Genomic DNA, 23191 nt, shown 5'->3' with positions numbered 1-23191 from the left:
AACAGAAATTTAGTGAATAGATAGAGCTCACATTTGAATTACTTCATAGCATATTCTTCAACTCTACACATAAACTGAACTGTGTTTACTTTTTTAGAATGATAAACGCTACCCTGAGAGCCCAAGTTGATTGTTCTCACACAAAAGCGTGTAAACATTTTCATTAAAATGGTAGGAGAAAGTATATCTATCAAATATTACTTCCACCAAGCATGTTTTATTGTGATAAATTAAGGTCATCTAATATTCATAACCACTTTGCAGCCATTGATAATTGTTTTTCAAAACTAAGTCTTCTTTTTTATTTTAAAGATAGTCTACAATTTTACAAATGTCTTCCACAGCTGTTGAATCTGTCACCTCCCTAATACCAGAACCCTGCCCCTACCTGATTTAATATATTCTAGGATGACTGGTAATGCCCTGGACAGTCCCCTTCCATGTTTCTTCCCTAAATGAGTTGGCTGTTGATTAATATTTTACATAGTTCGTGTGTGCTGTGCTTTTGTGCATTTAAAAAGTTCAAATTTATTTCATTGTAAAAACAAGAACCTCAAGAGCTAGACATGATCATGACCATGGCCTGAACTCCAAAAGACATTAACTAGTGCAATGCCACCATGTCTGCTTCTTCAGGTGTGGTACTGATTCCAGATACGCAGAGAATATCTGGGGAGGGGCTCTTTCCTCTTTGTGTAGCCCACAAGAATGGAGCCAGGTTGATTCAGACCCACAGCGTCATACATGTTTCATGGTCTCCACGGATTCTACAGGAAACTCTCCAAGCAACACTCTAAATATGAAACTGTTACTTATTTTCCTGGGCATTTCTCTGATTCAACTTTGCAGTCCTGAGGTTTCTTTTTTAAAAGTCGGGTCTAGTATCCAATCAGAAATTTACTCTCAGTGATTTGACAGACAATCACTCCTTTTCTTACACTCAAGAACCGATGTGTGCACAGAAGCCACCACCCTCCAGCCTCTTTTCCACGCATACCACAGGGGGACCCTGAGCACACAGATGGTCACTACCCCAGTAATGGAGTCATGGGGGGTGACAAGCTAGCACGTCTGCCCGTGGTATACACGGTTCTCTGGCATGTGCACCAACTTTTACATAGTTCTGTTATCACAGGGTTCTTGTCTTAGAGGTCACAAGGTTTATGGTCCCTTGAAACCAAAGCAACTGCGGTCTGAAGAAAGCGGAAGCCCTAATAGCAGAAGAGAATGCAGCTTTCTCTTATTTTTCCACCACCTTCATGGCCTTCCTGGTCCTTTCCCTTACTCTGCTCTCAGTTCACCTGGAGGGTGCAGGCATAGATGCTGGCCCATGACTTCACAACTTAGACACATAGGACGTCTCTATAAGATCGTGCTATTCTTCCCTGTCTTCAATATACAGCTCTTTATTGTCTTTTCATGTTTTAATCAAAATATTCGCGCTTTTAAAGTATCGATGATTACACCCACGCTATCGTTGGGTGTAAACCCATAGAACTTTTTCCTGTTCATCTCACAGGATGACTGAACTGACATTGACTCTACTGTTGGTGCTGCTCTGTGTGGGTTTTAAAGATAATGGTCAAGAAGACTTTGGGATCCCGCTTCATACCTTCATTCCATCATTCACACGAAAGAGAAACACCCACTACAGACAAGCAAAGACAAAGAAAGCCAACAACCTTTACTACTTTTTAATTGTTTAACTTTATTACTGTTGCACCATTTATACAATTACATATAATTTCAATGCATCCATTGTACATTTTTTTTATTTTTTGTTTTTTTTTATTTTCCATTTTCCAATGGGTGTTGTGTTGGTGTCTGAGACACAGATGGGAGAAAACTGGAACTGCAATGAAGGCAGACTTTTTTTTTTTTATTTTTCATTTCCACTGACCAATAAACAGAACTACAGGTGCACCCAACCACGGACATGCATTAACTCGTCATGAGAAATCTAGGTAGGCTAAGTATGATGAGAGAATGTTTGTTACTCCCAAAAATATCTGGAGAGGAAGAATGGAGGCTTGGCATTGAGATATATATGGACAAGCTAAGTGGGCTCCGTCTGAAAGGTGGCATTCATCCACAACGTTAAAAAAAAATACCAAAATAAGAAAGGCTGTAAATTAAAACACAGAAAATACTGCTTTCATAAAGATCTGATTGCCTTGGCACTGGCCCTGTGGGCAGAATCAAACGCTTGCCTCCCCCAACCGCAGCGCAGGAAAGATGCTGGGGCTTTCAGGGTGGTGCGCCAGGGGACAGCGGTTCAGGTACAAATGATGTACTTTCAGACAATGATCTCTAAAATCCAGGACTGACTGGTCAAGTTGACTGAAGGTATATTAGATATTTCCCCACAAAAATACTATTTGGATTCTCCCCACCCCCTCCCTCCCCTGATGGGACACATCCTCTTTTTTTTCCTTTTCTCTTTTTCTTTTTAATCCCTTGGGCAATACATATCCTTACTTCCAATTTGAAACAAGTTAGTATAGGATAGAGAGACAGAGAGAGGACAGAGTGAGAGACAGAGAGAGCGTGAGACAGGTCGTTTGCAAGTGGCGTCGTCGGTTCTGGCTAGGCTGTCCCGGTTACTCTTTGACGGCCACGCTTTGCTCAGAGCTGGCGGCGGGGGCGGCGGGGGCCTCGGCCTGCGGCTCGGTGGTGGCGGCTGGGGGCGCGGCGGGCGCAGTGGCCTTGGCCGTGGAACTGGGCGCCTCGGAGGCCGCGGCCGTCTCCTTGGACGAGGGCGCGCCGTCAGCGCTGCTAGGTTTAGAGTCTGAAGCCTGGGCCGCGTCGCTTTTCGCCTCGGGGCCGCCGGCGGGAGCCTCAGTCTTTTTGGCCTCGCCCTCCTCCTCGGCCGCGCCCGTGCTCTCGGCGCCCGCGGTGTCGCCGGCCTTGGGGACCTCGCCGCCCGCAGCGGGCCCGGGCGCGGCCGCCTCCTGCTCGGGCGCCGGCGCGGGCTCGGGCTGCTGCTCCTCCGCGGCGCCCTCGCTCTTCTCGGGCTCGGCCTTGGGTGCCTCCTCCTTGGCCGCCGCCGCCTTGTCGCCCTCCTTCTCCTCCGCCTTGGCCTCGCCGTCCGCCGCGTCCTTGGGCTTCTCCTCTGCGCTCTCTTTGACCTCGGCGGCGTCGGCGGCAGCCTGGGGCTCGCTCTCCTTCGCGGTCCCCTCCTCCTCGGTGCCGGCGCCTTCAGCCTTCTTGTCTTTGTCCTTGGCTTTCTCGTCGTTCACATTGTAGCCCTTCTTCTTCTTGCTCAGCTTGCCTCCCATCTTGGAGTTCTGCAAGGAAGCACAAGGGGAGACAAAGGGGGCGTTAAGGTCAGGCAGGCAAACACGCAGGAGGCCTCCTGCAGAGTAAGGAGTTAAGAACCTCAGGTGATTGATTGCGCAGGGGCCACCAAGCAGCCTAGAGGTCACAAGCATCCTACCACAATTAGAAGTAACAAAGAACAAAGAAAGCCTCTGCTAAGAAGCCTGGGGCCCAGCAAGTGGAAGGACTCTTAACCCAAAGACCGATGAGTGGGCCCAGCTGCCCAAAGGGAGTCCAGGTGGCATGGTATTGGTTTCCTATTCGTCGTCTCCTTGTCTTAAACATCCAGGATTGAAGACGGCGGCACAAAATGGCAGAGTCAGCCATTTTAGAACTAAAATACAGCTAGTTTAAAAAAAAAAACCCTCATAATTTACAAACAACTTTCTGAAGAAGCTGCACGGCGTCCATCACACAACTCTCACCTACTGCTTCCGGAAGCACATTTTTGTGGCATCATCTGCCTGTGAGAAATCACTGAGATGCTGCTTTCTTGAGAAATAGTATTTGTTTTGCGTTCATGAAAGATGGCAAAGCTTTTCAACGCTAACATTCCACTGCCCCTCTTGGACCCCACAAGGAGAGTAGGGCAGAGGAGAAGCACAGTACCCAGTCCAAACCCTTGGTGAGCTCACACGGTTCTGATTACTCCTGGCGGGGCCCTGAGTTCTCTTCACCCAGCTCCCCCTCACCCTTACTATCACCCATTCCGAGCAGAAGAAAACGAGCTTTCCCTTCAACACACCTCCTATGATCAGGATTCGTAATAATGGAATCACCCACATTTCTTGACAGTCGGGTGTCGGATAGAGTACCATTCTTCAGTCAAAATGTGTCTCACCATGCTATGCTAATTTCCTGTCTGAGTTGGTTTTAAGAGTCGGAGGAGACAGGAGAGAAAAAAAAGAAACAAACACAAAGATGACTAAACTATTCTTCCCATTTTCAAGAAAGGTCTTTATTGTGTCATCCAGGAATTTCTGCTGTTTCTTAAACGGGAAAGGATGGCTTGGAGTCCTAACCCACTTCAAGCAACCAGTCCCATTTTACTTAATTTTTCTGTTGTACCAAATGTTGTAGTAAATATATGTGGTGAAACCACAATGAAAAATATTTTACCACTAAGCAATAAGTGAAAACATAAACTTGAGTAGTAAGTTAAATTGTAATTTATAACACCTTCATCAAATTCTTAGACACAACCCCAGTTGTTGATATTACACGCGACTTTAGCTCCTAGACCCCAAGTTACATTTGGATGCATTAGGCAGAGTTGGGGAACAGAACACCTCACGGTTCTGCCTTTAGATTTTTCTCCCAGTTGTCTGACAGAAACCCATACACCAACCTAGGGATTGCAGCCTATGAAACAAAGAGTAAATGAAGTCTCACTCTGAACAAAGCGTGGAGCTCTGGATTCTGACCCCCACAGTATGAAATTCTATATAGCAATCCCCAGAGGTTTAATGCCCTGTTGGTTTACAAACCTAAAATCTACGATACTAAAATTGGTTTTCCGAAGTACAATTAAAGCCACTTTCTATTCTTTGTCTTAAGCCCAGCTGTGACTCTTTTCTTGGTAGAAATCGAACAAACACGAGTTGTAAGAGACAGAGTCTCAATAATGTTGACTTTTTTTTTTTTTAACAAAAACACCCAGTGCTTTCAGCAGATTGACCTGTGCGAAACACAGCCGAGTTCCAGGAGAGGGCCTATGAACTGCACTAGAATCCCGGGAAAGCAGTTGTCTGGTTATTTCCCACAAGAATATGTGTGAACACCTGCCCAGCACCCAGAGGGGTCAATTAAAGTTACAAATTAAAACCAAAGGCGGCGGTAACAGTTCTAACCCTACACAACTTGCCTACATGTTTCACCTTCTCAGGAGCATCATACAATGGCCTGCCACTGGCATCCTCCTTTAACGAAAGGGAAATTCTGACGAGCTGAGTTCATGGAGCCATGCGACAAAACAAAGGTCAGAGCCAACAGGAATGGGTTGGTGCGAGAAGCACCACCTGGCAGGTGATGGGGGAACTCTGCCCACTAAGAAGCTGATCTGGCAGCAGAGCACTAAACCCAGAAATGTTGCTTTCCTGGATTCCGAGGCAGGACCTCCCAGAATGGCCCAGAGCTCAGCACTGGGAAAGGGTACCAGTTACAGAAGACACTTCCTAGGTACTCTCTCCCCTAAGCCTCCCGTCCTCCTTCTCCATTGCTGGTGAAGCTCTTTTATTAGATCCTTAAGACATCCCCAAGCAAGGAGCGTGGGGATGGAGTTGAATGAGTCCTCTCCTTTCTATGACTTCTATTTTTGAAAGAAATGATTTAGTCTAGAAAATTGGAACACTTGGGCTTAAAAAAAAAGATAAAGATAGCTATAGGGCTGGATAGCTGACTTGGCAGCTTGAAGGTGCTTATAGATACTGGAGTTTGGACCCACAATTCACTAAGTACCTGTAATTCTAGTTCTAGAAGGTAGAGATGGCGGATGCCTTGAGAAAGATAGCTAGACTGGCCTTATCAACTAGCCTAACCTAAGGTGGCATCCTAAGCAGCAAGCTCGCCTCTGTATCTCTTCACAGTCAGGATGTCCACCAGCAGTGAGCAGCGCTGAGAAAACGAGCAAATGCTGATGCATGCACTGGAGTTCTGTGTGTTCACAGGAGTACAAACGCTAGAGTCCATCTCAGCCATGACACCTCCACAGACCTTCTACATCTTCTTGTAAAAGGGCAAGAACATTCTCTGCCACAAGAGCCAAAACTACAGAATCACAGTTTGAAAAACCACATTTTTTTTTTTAATAGCAGAGAGAGAAAGAATGCTGGGTGCACTCTGATTTAAAAAAAAAAAAAAAACAGTGGACAAGAGGCAAGAATTACTTCACAGAGCATCTGGACACTAGGGCCAAGGTTGATCCGTGCATCCTACCTTCAAAGGACACCTGGGTGAATCCTTTGAGCAAGTTAATGAACCTTGTTATCTCTTTATTTGCTGTAAAGTAATAAAGGTCAATTTCATGGGTATTTAAAGTAAGACAACAGTACAGTGTCTGTCGAAATCTTGGTTCTTCTCCCCAGTGCTTCATCTTACATTCCCAGAGAATTCTGCACTTACACACGTGAGCAGAAGAGCTGAAATAGGTTCTTCATATGTGAGTTTTAGAGTCATTCACTAGAAACATTGTGATTACAATACTGTTGAAAAAGGAAACACTTTTTAAAATGTTATCTGAAAGACATTTGATGGGTGTGCTCCAAGCAAGCTCCTGCTGTCCCTGCAGATGTGAGTGAGACCTTTGCACAGAGTGGCTGACACCAGAACCAGGTCACCTCTCTGCTCAGAATATTTAGACATATACAATTTTCACAACGCTACAAGTCCATCTAAACGCACCAACTACCCATTATAATGAGAAATCGGTTTCTAGACAAAGATATTAGAAACTGAGTATAGTCGGTCTGTAATCCTAGCACCTGCGAGGCTGGGGCAGTGGTATCGTGTTCCAGGACAGCCAGGGTTACATGGCAAGACCCTGTCTCTAAAACAAAACAAAACAATTCTATATGCACTATAAACCTATTCCTCTGAATAGCAATGTGTCCTGAGTGGTCACGAAGGAAGCATCACTGCACTTTCCCGTGTTCTCAGTCAATACCTTTGCATCAGTTATTTCAAGGAAACAAGAAATTCCATATTTTACATTGGGATGGAAAAGAATCTACATTCTTTACTTAAAGGTCATCAATAGCTTCAAATTTATACATCGAGAATAAAATATCTCTATTTTATTTTAGCTCACAAGTCAAAGGTAAGATGTTCATGAGAGAAAGTAGCCCAGCCAATGTCTCTTTTTGATGATTTTCTACATGTGATTTTTTTCTGGAAGATCAAAAAAAAATGAATCCGTGCTTTTAGTATGTTTAAAGCACTGACATAGAACGTACTCTGCACCTACCATGACTGCCTTCTAATTCTCTTTTTCCTCTCTTTAGAAACGCAGTACAAACCAGCCTTCCAGAAGCAATGTTAGTGCGACCTGCTTTCTGTTTCAAAAGAGGTCCTGTCACTGCAGCATCTAGCAGCATTGCCAGGTGCGAGCGACCTGGGGTGAGGAGCAAAAGGCAGAGGGAGGCACAAGACAGGTACATGGAGTCAGCAGCAGTTGCTGATCACAGCAACGCCATTGCAGCCATCTGCCAGGGAGCACAGGGTTTGCATCCATGCAGCATGAGTCATGAGCAGGCCACTCCTGAGACCAACTTCACAGATGCCATATTTATTGATGACATTGATGAGCTCCCGCTTGCTCATTGTCAGTGACTTTTCCTCATGAATGCTTATTTGGGGACGTTTGTAGTGCTTCGTGTGTGTGTGTGTGTGTGTGTGTGTGTGTGTGTGTGCATGTATGCATGTATGCGTGTGTGTGTGTGCATGTATACTTACAGGTACATGTAATAAAATCACAGAACAACTGTGGTGTTTTGATGAGAATGGCCCCCATATGTTTGGTCTCTAGTTGGTGGAACTGTTTGGGAAGGATTAGGAGGTATGGCCTTGTTGGAAGAGGTGTGTCACTGGGGGCCAACTTTGAGGTTTCACAAGCCCATCCATTCGTAGTTAGTTCTCTTTCTTTGCCTCCTGAATGTGGATCAAGATGTAAACTCCCAGCTACTGGTCCAGTGTCCTGCCAGTCTGCCTGACTGTCTGCTGTCTGCCTGTCTGTCTGCCTGCCACCATGCTCCCTGCCATGATGACCTCTAACCCTCTGGAACCACAAGCTCCAAATAAAACGCTTTCTTTTATAAGCTGTGTTGGTCATAGTGTCTTATCACGGCAATAGAAAAGTAACCATACAACAACCTTGACAATTATTCCTCAGGCACTGTCACTTTGATTCTCTTGAAATGGTCTCCCACAGGCCTGGAACTTGCCCACTGAGGTCCAGGATCCTCCTATCTCCCCAGTGCTGGAATTATAGACACCCACCACCACGCCTGGCTTTTTTACCTCGCTTTTGAGATGGAACTTAGGACCTAGCTGCTGACTCAGTGAATGAACTTTCCAGCCCTCTTTGTGACATATCTAAAACCATGTTTCTTTAACTTCACACCCAAGAAGGTGCATAAAGAAATGTCTTTCCAGTCAGATAGATCAGCTATAGTGATTTCTGTTGCCCTAAAAGCAACTGGAAAAAGTAATAAATATCCCACACCCCCCCCAAAAAAAACTACGCTTGAGGTCTTTCTCTAAACCAAGTACTAGGATTCTAGGCATTAACAGGTATATCTTATAGGAGGGAAAATTATTTATAACTAATTTCAATTTCAAAGGGGGCAGAAATGTGATTTTTTTAAATGGGTACTACAGCTAACCTTAATGATGAATTGGTTCTTGATCCTGAGAGTTTAGATTTAGATATTTCACAGCTACACAAAATTCAAATATGTGCATAAATAATTATCTTTTATGTTTATTTTAAACTCTGAGTTTAAAGGTGACAAATAATTCAGAACTTATAATCAAGGCTCTCTTACAGAGATGGTCTGAAATGTTTGGTGCTTATTGCTTTCTCTCCAGGAAGCCTGTCAGAGAACAGGAATATATATATATCCCTTAGCTGTTCACATTACATAAGTTTGTGCTTATTTTGTATATAATCCCTAGGACACAGCAGGCCCTAGTCAGCTCTGTGCCATTATCACAGAAGTCCATAAAACCACCCTAGTTCTCACCAACTACAGGATGATTTGGGTGCAGACAAAAATCAGCTCATCCGGAACATTCCTGAGCTCACATTTTTCAATCTTAAAGCAAGCCCATCTATCAGTGCAGCCAATTAAACTAAGATGTACTGTGTCAATATTTATGACACTTGTTAAAAACTAGAAATAAGAAAACAGTAATCTGAGACTATCAAAAACAGGTAAAATAAAGCTTTATGAAACATGATCTTTACCAAATATTTACCAAATAATAGAATTTTTTAGGGATCGCGATTACATTTAGGAGATGTTTTCGTAGTGTGTCAGCTCGCAAATGAGCCAGAGTGCAAGTTCACGCTGAATACATTCCATAGACGGAGTCATGGCTGTCAGAAAACTCGGGTGTCATTAGCTTCCCTGACATGGCGCAACCGACGGTGTCCTGGTGATTTAGAAAGGCCAGTGTCTTCCCTTTCACTGCTTTTAGTGTGTCGCCTACCACCACCGATGGTCCTGCTCAGCAGGAGTCACCCCCTGTCTGCCAGGGGAAGGGCGTGCCAAAGAACGTGTTCTCTCTGTGCCATGACATCACAGCCTTCAAAACCAGCTTAAGCAGAGGATGGAGAGCACAACCCCACAAATTAACGTGTCACTCAGCTTAGGAAAAGGTAAGTAGGCTGAGGCTTTGGGTCCTGATTTCTGTAATATAGCCATCTAACTCTCTCTCAAAAAAGAAAGAGGCAGTAACTGCCAACCTAATAGAAACAAAGAAATGCAAAACAAGTACAGAACCTAGAGAGCTAAATTAAAACAATTTCCTTTACCCACTCTGCATCCGATGAGAACCATTTTAGGTCCATTTGCAACAAGCTAAGAGGAACTACGAAATCCGTTTCCTGCATGTAAAATACACTTGTAAGACACAAGTCCACGCTTGTGAATGTAGGAACTATCCTTCCACCGCCACTTCCTCCACACCTTCCAGAGTACTCCATAGAGAAGACATTGTCTGCAGAGCCCCAGGAACCCGTGACCCATGCAAATAGAGCCCTTGCGATTTCTGAAGCAGGGCTGGGCTGCTTTACAGGACGTCAGCTCTGAAAGCTCACCCATGTATAGGTGCACGGCGTATGAACTACGAAAGTTGCTCACACGCATTTGCTGGGGCTGAGGAGAATCATCTCAGAAGTAGAGCTTCCTCAACGAGTCTGACGGCTCTTCCGTTCCTGACCACAGACTCCTTTGTACCGGGAACATGAAATAGAGAAAAATGGGGGATGATCTCATATATAAGCAGGTTGATCTTCCCTGGGGGGGAGAGGGTGGGGAGCAGGGAATAATAGCATACTGAATTCTGTGAAGAGAATAGAAAAAAAATTCCCTCCAAAGAAATAAATGTTAAGATATTACAGCATAAATAAAGGCCAAAATTTTGCCAAGGTCAAATTTTTCCCTCTCCTTTCCTCCACAGACCTAAGGGCTTAGCACACAACCAGTATTCTCTCCAGCTAATGCCTCTCACCTTGAAAGAAAACATTTTCTGTTTTGATTTTAATTGAGCTAAGAAGCCCAGGGAATTACTTTCTAAGGGAAAAATATTCAATTCATTTCTAAATACCCAGGGGCTCTCTAATAGACTCAGGAATAATGAAATTATCTAAGAAATTCTTATCCATTGATTTTTTTATCTCCAACTCAAAGGCTAAAATGGAAAAGCTCCGTAAAATAAAACAAGGACACATTACCATTTCGATAAAGTCATAAAAGGGCAACATTTTATGGCAGAGAATGCGGCTCAAGTGGTAGAGATTGCTTAATCTCTACAGGAGGCCCTTAGTCTTGCAGGATTAAGGACACCACCCTGTGTGTGGTATCTATACCTGCAATCCCAGCACTCAGGATGTAGTGGAACGTTCGTGGCCAGCCTGGGATACAGAAGACAGTATCTAAGACAAAAAAAAAATTTAAATAGTTTTTTAAGGGAAGACATTTTGTAAGATTTTGTTTGGAATATAAGCTGAGGATCTTGCAGACCAATTGTGGCTTCTAAAGCGACAGGCCCTGCTTTGAGAAGAGCAAGGCAAAGCCACGGGGACCTGAAGCACAGATCCTTTATTCTCCCACAAAATCAGCAAGTGAGAAGAAGCCATCAGGAGAGTGGAGAGGGGAAAAGCTGCTCGTTTTGAGAGATGCCAAGTGTCTACTTCTCCAGATCCTATGTTTTACTTCACACCCAATTCTCTCCTGTACTTCTGCCTTACAGGTACTGGAGTCTTGCATGTTCTTATCCTAAAGACACCTTTAGAGGACCGTGGAGCAAGAGCATGCAGCAGAAGAGGGCTGGAGGCTTGGCGCCACTTTTAACAGAAGTCAACGCAAGGGTGTAATGAATCGGGAGAGCCACCAAGGCTTTGTCTTCTGTTCTAGCGAACCTGGGCATTGACGCATTGCTTTGGTAATTGGACACACTCTCTGACCTAATTTGGAAGGTAAAAAACAGTGTTTGTATCCTTTCCAGAAGACTAAACCTGGCAATAATGAGGTTCCTCAACCCCTGCCAGTAATAACTAGCTAAAATGCATGGTCAGCCCTACCACCTGCACACCCTTTGGCTGGAGTCAAAAGAATTGCACAAGGGCTCTGCATAGCTCAGCAGGTAAGTGCACTTGCTGAACAAGCATGAGGACCTAAGTTCACATCCCCAGAACCCACCTAAAAAGCTGAGACTGATTATACACGTGACCGTGGTCCATCTCCCCATAAGAGCAGGGTAAGAGACAGGATGTTGGGGATTGCTGGCTTTTTGCCAAGTTCCAAGGCTGACTGTGTCTCCAGGGAGTAAGATGGAGAGGGAGGGAGTAGTAATAGCTTCCTCTGGTCTCTTTGTATGAAAAGAGACATGTATACCTGCATACAATTGTGTGTATGTACCACGTGTGTATAAGCACACAAACACACAGGCATACCATGCTTTAAAGAAATCAGAATGTTATGACTTTAAATACAAAAGAACTAGAGTCCTATAGATGGAGAGAAGTCGTAGCCCCATGTACTAGAACAGTATTTGATCCACAAGCAAGGCCAAGTGGAAATTGTTCATATGGTTGCCTGATAAAATGTAAGCTTTGTTACTGGGTTGTTTCTCTGTTCATTGAATTAAACATATTCAGTGGTGTGCCTGCATGTAGATGAAGGAGAGGGGAGAACTCTGAAAGAAGCCAAGCAGTGAGTAGGAGAAATAAGTTTTATTCATTGTAACGAGCCTTCAGCCCTTTGAGGCAGGTCTGAATAGTGATGTGTGACCAAGCTTCCTCAAAGGCCCTTGGACTGACTTGGGTTACTCCAGTGGCCCTCAACTTGGCAGCACGTAAAACTAAGGCACTTACATGTGGGCGTTTTTCCCAATCTGGGTTCTGAAGTTTGGATGCGGATGCGTCATTTGTGAAGCATGCGTCTCACATGCATAGCATGCAGATGAGCATGATTTGCGATCACCCACTTTTCACATTAGCAGAACTTCCTTGGTCCTACCGCCAAGACTTAGGCTACCCAGTTCTCTGAGTGAGTAAAGAGCAGAACCCCTACTCAGAGCACTGCCCCCTTCAGAAAATGCATAATTGCATAAGGACACAAATCCAGGGCATTAACTAACATTCTCCATGATATACCCAATTCCGTTTCTCACTGGCAAAAGTTCTATATAATACTACTCCACCAATGAGCACAGCTTTGTAACTTAACAAAACTCACTGGCATGAATCAACCAGCACACATTAATGGAAAGAAGACAAGAAAATGACATCGAACTCCTCCGTGTGATCCAAAAAGCTAATATATCTACTATTTCACAGTATCTGTGTCTTCTTTCTTTGCACTAATAACATCTAAGCATTTCTTACATAAAAAGCTGCCAAACACTGCAAAATTCCTATTTTGAAAATGCAAATTTGGATCAATTGGCCATTTCATCTAGAATCAGCAGAAGAGAGTTCTTAACTATGATAGCAAGCATTATTATGCAGACAACTGCATATCAGCAGTAAAACCCAACATGAATATCTAACAGTCTGTTCAGAGACTAGAGTGCTATTTCAATTCATCACTCAGGACACACAAGAAGTAATCCTCTGATTGTGTTTCTGTCTCATAATCAGAAGAAAATATCTACGCCGTGGAAGGATGCTAGGACCCAACCCTCCGTTCCTGACAAAGTTTGGTACATGGCTACGACACATAAACTACATCCTTGGGAAAGCAATCGTCACTCTGTTAACACAGTTCTGCACAGGTCAGCAGCTTTAGATGCCAGGCAACCATCAACTGACTTTTTTGAAACAAATATAAAGCTACAATTGGCTCATGAATTGCATCTGCTGACATATTTATCACTAGACAGGTTTGGACTTGTAATTACTCAGGATGGAAGAATCTAAGCCATTTGTCAAATTTAGCTATCACTGGGTGTGGTGATATAGGAGTACCTAGAATTACAAGGCTGGTGCAGTGGACTAAGGAGGGTTGAAAGTTCAAGGACAATCTAGGCCACACAGCAAAGATTTCTCCCTTACAAACACCATAAACCACCACACCACCGCCACCGTCACTGCACTCCCCTTACCTTAGAGAAAGAATTAACAGACAATGAAGAAGCAAGGAGAGTTTTTAGTAAATATAAATAGAAGAAAGGGTCTAAGAGAGTTTGTCAGGCCCACCGATTTCTAGTTTGAACAAATGACTGGTTCCTATATTTTAAATGGTCAAAATGTTTATTCTAGAAGGGGGAACTGAGGTGAAGGCAATGTAGCCTGTGTGTTTTGGGTTTCCTTACCAGTACGTGTCCATCACAACGATCTGCTGTCAAGTTTCTCCAATGCCGGTGAGAATCTCCCTTATTAGATTGATTGTTTGCCACTGGCTGCTTCAGTCAACGCTTCTATTCAGCAGCTCTAACATCACCACCATTCGGGGATGGCAGTGTTCTTCAGGGAAAGAGAACCGTATTAAGAGTTGTCGACCCAGCCAAAGTTCCCAAGGCAAACCTTTGAAATGCCATCCGTAAAAACTAAGGAAAAGCGTTTTGAAGACAATTCCCTTGTCACAGTAAAATGTTCCCAGTGTTATGAAAGATATTGGGAGGCATTATTGGAAAGAAAAAAGAAAGAGAAGAAAGGAAGGAAGGAAGGAAGGAAGGAAGGAAGGAAGGAAGGAAGGAAGGAAGGAAGGAAAAAAATGTACCCCCACATGCAGATACTCATCCTTCTATAACCCACTCTTTCCAAGCAGAAGACCAAGATGAATTTTTCCTATAAATGCCCTGCAAAGTGCAAGAATACAGAAAGTCTTTTGAGCACAAAGAAAAACAGAGCTTAAGTGTCTTCCCGGTCGTCCCTCACCCATCCCAGGCCAGTCCTACAGAGCCTACAGAAACATACCCAGGGCACCTGCGGTCTCTAACAGAAAAAAAAGGGGGGGGGGAAGTCCAGCTTGCAAGGGAAACCTGGAGAAAATAGCATGATGAAAAATATGTTAATCAGACTGGGAAAGGAGCTTTATTTAACCATAAGAGTCTAACACCTGATGGGACATATGCAGATATATGCAGACAAAGTACATAAATACCATGAGAGTAAAAAACGAGGACAGAGGAGCAGGGTAAGTTTATTGATTAAGGAGAAACATCAAAATAACTTACATATATATGACTTATTCTCCCTAAGGTGTTTCCCTAAGGTGTTTTAATGACTGATTTTTTTATATATCAATATATTAACTGTCCTATCAGGAAGAAATTATTACTAGTCCCACCATACAAAAATAAGGAAATTGAGAATTATAGGTAGTAAATACCTCACCCTCGGCCAGCAAAGAGCAAATGGTTTGTGGAGCTGCAATCTGGCTCACTGAAGTTCCTTAGCCAAAGGAACAGCAGCCTGGAAGGATAGCGCTGTTCCTTAAGCATAGGGCAAGTAGCCTTGGAGGATAGATAAGCTCTCCAGTAGAAAACCACGAGAAAATGCAAAGTGTCAGTGTCCCTGGGAACAAACAGGAAGTGTACATTTAAGATGATCCAAAAACCCTTTGACATTCATGAAGTCGGCAAGGGCGCTCTTACTAGGAGTAGAGGACGCTGGCCTAGAAAGGCACAGGTTGCCTCGGGAAAAACAGAACACAGAACAGCCAACTCTGGGAACAGATAGAAAATTAAAAAAACAAAACAACAACAACAAAAACACGTCTCAAGTATCAAGGATAGGGTTTTAGGAAGTATCTCTGTGAAGCCATATGTTACTTAAGAAAGACAAGAACAGATGAAGAAATTTGGCCAGCTCAGAGAGCTGTGGACTACTGACACCTCCATGACTTCGCTACTTGGGAAAGATGCTTGACTTTTGAGGAAGGTCTGGATAATGTCTGAGCAATATGAAAGGACCTCGCTTCAGTCAACACCAAGAGTCTGGGCAGAGTGATTCCAGGAATCCGGAGAATCAGCAAGGCTGTCTTCTGTTTTGCAATAGGGATTTGGAAGGAATGGAAATACATACGGGAATATGGGATTACACAACAACAAAGGAACTAAAGTGAAAAGATGAAACGGTATTGATGGAGGAAGACTAGAAGACTCAGCGATGTATGTCGAAACTATGCATCTTAAAAAGAGACAGTTGCTATTTAGAAAGGAAAAGGAAAGTGACGTAAATCCAAATCCAATGGTTGTTGTCTCACTCAACCCCATTCAAAGGAGCAGGCATTTCTCCAGCTGAAAGACCACACAATTGGCCTAGTGACCATTAGACATGGGATGGTCTTGACACTGTAAACAGACTCACAGCATTCTGCCTGGTTCCATGGGCTTCTTAGGTGCTAAGCAAGAACTCAAGTATAGATTGTCAACCAGTACCCAAAGGGCCCTGGTTCATGTGACCCCTTTACTCTCCTTTATTACAAAACCTGGTTTTGGTCTAGATAAACTATTCATCTTTATTCATTCATCATGTGGTTGTCTAATCTTTTTGTGTTCTGTTATATTGTGTTGAAGTATTGTTGTTTTAGCAATCAAATAGACCTGAGTAATGACCTAAAGCTTTTCTCCAATATTTGCTCAAATACATCTGATGTATATAGAGCAAAGGTTTTATTTTGTGTTTGTTTTATGGTAGTTACTATACAATGGGAGCTTGATAAATACCATAAACTCACTGTACACAGGAACATGAAACTCTGGCTATAAAACTGTGAGATGAAAAGAACCAACACAATGATTTAGTTTACCCACTGAATTATGTAAACCCATCTTTCATGTCGCAGTAGAAAAAAAAGCATGCTAAGCTACCATTGAGATTTCCATTCCATTAAATAAAACATGTCCCAGGCAACATCCACGGCAGCAAACTCTGTCACCACAACCCACAGCACAGTTAAGAATGAGAATAGACATCCTACAAGCCATATTGTCACGATTTTCCCACTTTAAGTGGGAAAAAGTGTGTACATTAGGCAGGTCAATTCTCAAGCTGTTCCTCCTCTAGCTGACCCTACACGTTTCTCACCGTAACAGTCTGAGCTGATTATTGTGCCACTGCCATGACACTGGCAGGTGAGGCTTCTCTTCGAAGGCAAAGGTTGACTGGCGGCGGCCATTGTACAGAGCCCCTCTCAATACATCCTGCCTCATGTGGCCAGCCCTCCCGGAACTCATGTATTATGCATCTCCATCCGCCGTGGACTATGCTTTTAGAGTCCACCGAGGCTTCACGATGTTATTTATTTGCACTTAATGGGGTGATCCTTTCAAAAACCCCAGGCTGCTGCATCCTCCCTCACACAGGGTTCTCTGTGAATCACCTGTGTGTCCAGTCAATACGGCAAGTGAACCACAAGCAGCCACCTCAGGAAACGCAGGCTGCTGAGATCATTTCCAAGCCACACTTCCCTCCCAGAGGCTCAGGAAAGCAGTAGGTCGCGTTACCACAACTAATTTCGAACTCTCAAACAGAATCCAAAATAAAGTAGGGGAGGAAATAACTAATAGCTCCTGAGATATTTTCTGCTGCTTATTAGTGGGCTAGACAGGACATGATGAGCTTGGAGCCACGACAGTTTCTCTCACTTGTTAGTGGGCTAGACAGGACATGATGGGCTCGGAGCCATAGCAGATTCTCTCATTTTTAGACGCCTGACAAAGAAGAAAGGTTCACCAACACCAGGAATAGCTGCAACTTATTTCCAGTCGCTCCTGCCCCCAAATATAAGCGGATGACTCACACATTCTATGACTGCCTAAACCTGCTGTACATTAATATTTCAATGTATCTTTTTTCTCCCAGATCTACAAGTATAGTATGTCCAGTCTTAAACCCACCTTCCTAATTTTAATCACTGGCACAGAAAAGCAATCTAAAATTCTTTATACCTCTCCTTAACTAGCTAAACGAAGAATGTGCTTTTCCTTGGTGTCTTGCTTGACACCAAGAGGGGCTCAACCAACGTTTTCAAAGTTAATAAAGGAATGAAAAGTCCTCAGGCAAACAGTGTGCGCCAGGCCCACGTCTAGGAAACCGCAAAGCTGAGCCCAGACAACACCGTGCACCCTCCGAAGGCACTGATCATCGGGTTCTTCCCGACGGTTGAGGAGTCTCCCCCGCATTTCTCCCTCGGTAACTCATATTCTCCTCCACACTTTCAGCTTCTTCAAATCTGAGCTTCCAAGCTACCTAATGTGAAACCATTCAAGGGAGAAATGTTCCCGTGTGCTGTGCGATTTCAACAGAAATACAGCTAAGGCTTCTCACCCAGGGAATCCTGGCGAAGATCCTTTCACCCAGAGCACAGCACATAGCTGACACTCAGCACCGCTTTCTGGGTGAATGAGTGGGAAGGTATTCTAACAGAAATAACCAGATTTCAATACACTTTAGAGCAGTCCCTTACTTGCCCATCACCTCAACTCAATGGGTCCAACAATAGTAAGATGGGCGTATGCCACAATCGCTGAAGAGCTAATGAAAACAGAGAGATGGTGGGGTCACAGGGACATGTCAGGAGATTAAGTGGAGGGCCTAGACCAAATCCTAAGAATCTGTTTATTCATTGGTATACCATATAAAAGCCTAGCACATGGTCATGGGCACACACTGAGAAGCCTAGACATGAAGTGGAAGAGGCCTAGAACTTTTTTAATCACCTGTATACACCCTGGAGCACAAAAAGAAAACCAGTAAGATCACTGGTCACTACAAAGAAAATTAAAAGTATATAAGGAAAAAAAGAAACCCAGCCAACCTAGCCTGGTCTAACCCAGAAATGATGAGGGTACATAGAACGTGGTGGTATTAGCCCCAGTGAGATATCAACTCTTAAGAGACTCTACCTTTGAGTTCTTTTTGCAGGCAGAGCTACTACACATTTACTACATTTACTACAACATATTCCATGGTCCAAAGCTTCCCCAGCAGCCAGTCCCTCAGCCATCCTCTGCTTACCCCTGCTTCTCCCTTGCCTACCCCTTCAGTTAGTGCCATAGGTTAGCTAGAGAGAACAAGGCCCAGCAACCTTGGCTGAGCAGCGCAGAGAAACCCCTGCCTGTATGTCCCAGGACTTAGGCAGGCTCTTGTCACCCCAACCGCTTCCTCCTTAATCGTGGCAAGCTCAGGACAGGTGCTATTTGGTTTTGAACTGATCCCTTCTTACATAAAGCCAAGGCTTTGATTGTTGTTCGAGATTTGCAGCCTACACTATGAAACAATACTGTTCTCAGAAGCATCCACTTTATGTGATTAGAGTTCGTGTTGCAGAAAACAGGTTTTTCTCTTTTGGTTCAAGTAGAATTTTAATGACATGAACTCTGACCCAGTATACAAAAAAAAAAAAAATGTGGGGTATGAGGTCAGCCAACCTGGCTGAGCTATGTGACCTGGGTAGGGAAGTCAAGTCTCCACAAAGCCAAACTAGCCCGAAGAAGGGGCAGGGAGGGGGTCAGCAGGTCATTATAGTATCAAATGCACTATCGGTGGGGAAGGAAGTGAAATCGGCTCCAGCTCCTCGTGACACACAGTAGGTCTCCAGTCCATTTTTGTTTTCATCCCTCCACCTGAAACAAAGCCTCTGTTGTATTTACAAGTAACAGAGTCAAACTGGAATTCAAGTTCCCCTGAACAGCCAGAAGGAAATAGCAATCTGACAGTCACTGCATTCACGACTGAGAAACAAGAGAGCATTGATTCAATTATAATAAAATAATCACCTTCCTTAACGTTATGATTCTAGGCCAGACACTGCAAAAATGCACAATCTGCTGTGTTCTCAGTGATTCTAAGAGCAGGACGTGTAAATAAATCTTCCAGTGATGAAAACAGACAGTTCTCACCAGTAGAGTTTGAATAAAATCCAGAGTACCAATTGGCTGGGTCCAGCATTTAGGAAAACACCCCCAAGCAGTAAGCAAGAAGGATTTGATTTAATGTACGCTCAGAAGGCAGAATGTTTTCCAAGCTACTTCCATCTTCCTTACTTAGGTTGGCTGTGACGAAAAGCATGTAACTAAACACCATATTCTCTCTTGCTCAATTCACCTGTTTGAGGTTCGGGAGCAGTTTTGAAATTGAACTATGTTTTATTTTCCATCCAAGGCTGTAACGTGTCTGAAAAGAGCTGACTGAAACCTGTCGTCAATCTTAGCACAAAATCAGGACAAAAGTCAGCCATCACCATTTTTTCCTATAAGTTTACAGAAAGCAAGTCAAGAAACTGAGCTTGGAGGCCACATTTTGCCACAATGGCATTTCAGCTCCCTGGATCCTAAGCACCACTGAACATGGACTCCCTGGTTGTTCAAGACCTTCAATAGTACCCGGTTACTCTCCACAGAAAACCAACTAATTTTGTTCATGACATGGGGCTTTTAAATTTTAAAATCTTAAATATCTATTGGACTAAGGACTGTACCGCAACACAGCCCTGGTACTAACTGCTCGGGTTGAACAGGCCACTTGTAACTAACTTCCCAGGGTTGGTCACTGCAATTGTGATATAAATGTCTACAATTGCATCTCTTAGTTCTACACATTGGTGTTCATAAAAAAAAAAGGTGTGATAATAATAAGTGTGTCTAATGAGAATGTCTTACAGACTCAAATCCACCTCTACAGACTTGTTTGTGAAACAATACGAACATCCTGACTCCCCTACATGTCACATCTTGACTCCCCTACACCTCACATCCTGACTCCCCTACAGCTCACATCTTGACTCGGCTACACCTCGGCGGCCCACTGAAAAGCAAGATCAACCCTGACCACTCCTAGACATTCCCTTCCAGTATCACAGGCACACTCTGCTTCCTGAAAGGGTCAAAGATAACACAACAAAGGTCCAAGGATCAAAGTCAGAGAAGGCAACTTAAACAATTTTAACAAATCAACTATAGCAGAAAGTTGATTTATTTTGCAAGAATTAGAATAGAAAACTACATAGTGAAGCTTTCTTCATTCTTCAAACTTGGTTCAGTAACTAAGACAAGGACCATGGAGCTGCTAAGAAACAGGGTACAATGAGGTGATGTGGCAAGCATGCAGACAAAGGGGCAATAATTGAGTCTCCAATGCCAGTAACAGTGCATCTCCAGATTCATTGATCAGGCACAGATTCTCTCTAATGGGTGAAGAAACTAGGTGCCCTCTCCTAAACACTCAACCATGTCCCCTGCATGTGGCTGGGGCACACACCCATTCTTGCCCCTTCCCAACTCCCTACCTTATTGTACTGCCATGAGTGGTGGGTTTCAAATTACATTTCCCGATTGGCCCAGAGAAGCCAACGAAAGGCAAGAGATTCAACACAAGAGCAGCCACAAGCTGACACACAGGGACCAGAAATTTCACACAATTTGCAGACAGGAAGGGAAGCATATATACAAGCATGAGAAGTCATAATCTATGACTCCCAGGTCTGTCTTAAAACGGATACTCTAGTGAAGCTCTATAGTATTAAGTGGTAGATGATTTTACTGTGTCGTTAACAAAAGACAAGGGACCCAAAATCCCAGAACCTATCCCTCACATACCCATATAGGCAGACACAAAATCTCCCCACAACACAACCGAGCTACTTAAGAAATCCCATGGATCAAAACCACCAGTATAATAAATGCAGAATTTTGTTTGGCTTTGTTACATGTGAGGACAACAGAGACACCATTTTGGGTAAAAGGATATGAACAAAATTTGACTGAAGACCTACTGCGTGTGTCACGAGCTGACTTCCTTCCCTTTCCTCCAGACAATCCACTCGAAGGTTCAAACGGGTTCCATGTTTGGGAAATAGATTTCAAAACATTGCTGCCTAGAATTATCACACAAAGCAAGGGGGAACCAAAGCAACATCTTCAGTCAGTTGCATGAACCAAGGAGAAGCAGGAGGTGAACTGAAATTACCCCAACCATGCCTAAACCAAGGAACATCTACAGAGATAGTGATCAGGGCCAGACTGTTACTTCCTTTGGCGCCAACTGAAACAGGCTGTACTATGTGATAGCTACTGGAATAAAGATACCGAGCACTGATGGGCACTAAAGATCTGCCCTCTTCACATGGCAAATCTCAAGCTCCGTCCATTTTCCCACAATAACATAAATTGCTGTTTGTGGCTAAATAACACTCCATGGCGCTCTCTCTCTCTCTCTCTCTCTCTCTCTCTCTCTCTCTCTCTCTCTCTCTCTCTCTCTCTCTCTCTCTGTGTGTGTGTGTGTGTGTGTGTGTGTGTGTGTGTGTTTCCCACTTCTGAATTTCTCAGGAACTTTCATATGGATTTCCGCAGTGGCTGGACTGCTTCCCATTCCCACCATTCTCCCAGTAATGAACAAACATGCCCTACATCCTCACAGCTTTTGCTGTTTGTTTTCTTAACCCCGCCCCTTCTGACAGAGGTGAGAAGTTCAACCAGGACGACTCAGAAGACGAATGCCACATTTTCCCCTCATATGTGGAATATAAATGATATGCAGTGTGGTATGAAAGTAGAAAGAGGATAATTTGGGAACAGGAAGTGGACAAGAAGGACTAAGGACCAGAGAAGATGCCGTGGGTGATCACAGTCATAGCACCTGAATGACAATGACATTATGAAATTCTCGCTTTCTCAGTGAACATAAGACACATTTTTAAAGCTTTATGGAAATAGAAAATATTCTATTTTTTCATTGGTCTCTCTCTTCTTCCCACATGACTGTAACATGTCTTAGGATTGGGAACAAGTGAGACTGAGACCAAACTCAGGGGTCTGGGCAGCACCGTGCACATTTTGTGACAGCTCACACCTGGGAAACTGCACTTTCTGTCAGTTTCCCCATCAGTTAAACTCTGAAAAAAAAACTGAGAGTTTATTTTAAAACACCATCAAGATCAACCCACTAATCAAACTACACCATTTTACTTTTGCACCCAGACTGACTTCATCTAATTGTCCCTGTCCTTAGAATTAGTGACAGTCCCCACCCCTTGCCTTAGGACTGGTGACCGCCCCAGACTCATCAGGTCTTCTCACCCCTCCCCCACACCTGCCCCCAATCATCCTGCCGTCCAGAGGGCATTCACAGCAAAACTGTTTCGTGCTCTGCAGACAGGAGGGACACCAACGGCAGAAGCATACTTGCTAGATATGTGCCCCTACACCCCTGCAATAGAGCTTTTCATGAAAAAGTAATTTAAAAAAAGAGCTAGTTGTTTTCACAGAAACTTACTTTTTCAATTGCAAATAAATGTGAATTAACAGCTAACAAAGACTAGAGAAACTGCTTTGGAGTCTTTTAAAAGTGAATTGCGCTCATTTTTTCCACCATCAGCACTCATTTGCATATTAGATATTAAAGTACTATCTTGTTCTTTTCTTTAAGAAAAAAAATCCCCCTCAAGATTAGTCTTGCTCAAAATACTAAATACTCCCAAGTGCAGGGCAAATAAAGATTTCCAATTAGAACACATTATCAAAGGGCCTAAATGCAGATTCCTTTTATTATGTTTTTCTCAAGTAGCCAGATACCTCCTTATAGTAGGAACAAGCACAAGGCACCACACGTGGTGATTGACCCTGAAGGATTAATTCTTAGGTTCCACAAAGCCTCCCGCGTGAGTGCACATCTTCTCGCTGCTTGTGGACAAAAGGTAGGTCAGCT

General features: G+C 43.7%; 1 protein-coding gene across 1 annotated transcript in view; it reads right to left on the bottom strand.

Annotated features, from left to right (window-relative positions):
* Positions 1 to 2423: 2423 nt before the first annotated feature.
* Basp1 (brain abundant membrane attached signal protein 1) overlaps positions 2424 to 23191 on the bottom strand; it is a 47091-nt gene continuing 26323 nt past the window's right edge. Inside the window, exon 2 of the mRNA XM_075975831.1 lies at positions 2424 to 3287. Coding sequence (XP_075831946.1) covers positions 2601 to 3278 — 678 coding nt within the window. The 5' untranslated portion in view covers positions 3279 to 3287 and the 3' untranslated portion in view covers positions 2424 to 2600. The remainder of the gene's footprint in view (positions 3288 to 23191) is intronic.

Source organism: Microtus pennsylvanicus, chromosome 6, assembly GCF_037038515.1.
Source record: "Microtus pennsylvanicus isolate mMicPen1 chromosome 6, mMicPen1.hap1, whole genome shotgun sequence".
In the NCBI taxonomy this organism is placed as follows: domain Eukaryota; kingdom Metazoa; phylum Chordata; class Mammalia; order Rodentia; family Cricetidae; genus Microtus; species Microtus pennsylvanicus.
This window is presented reverse-complemented; position numbering and strand designations above follow the sequence as displayed.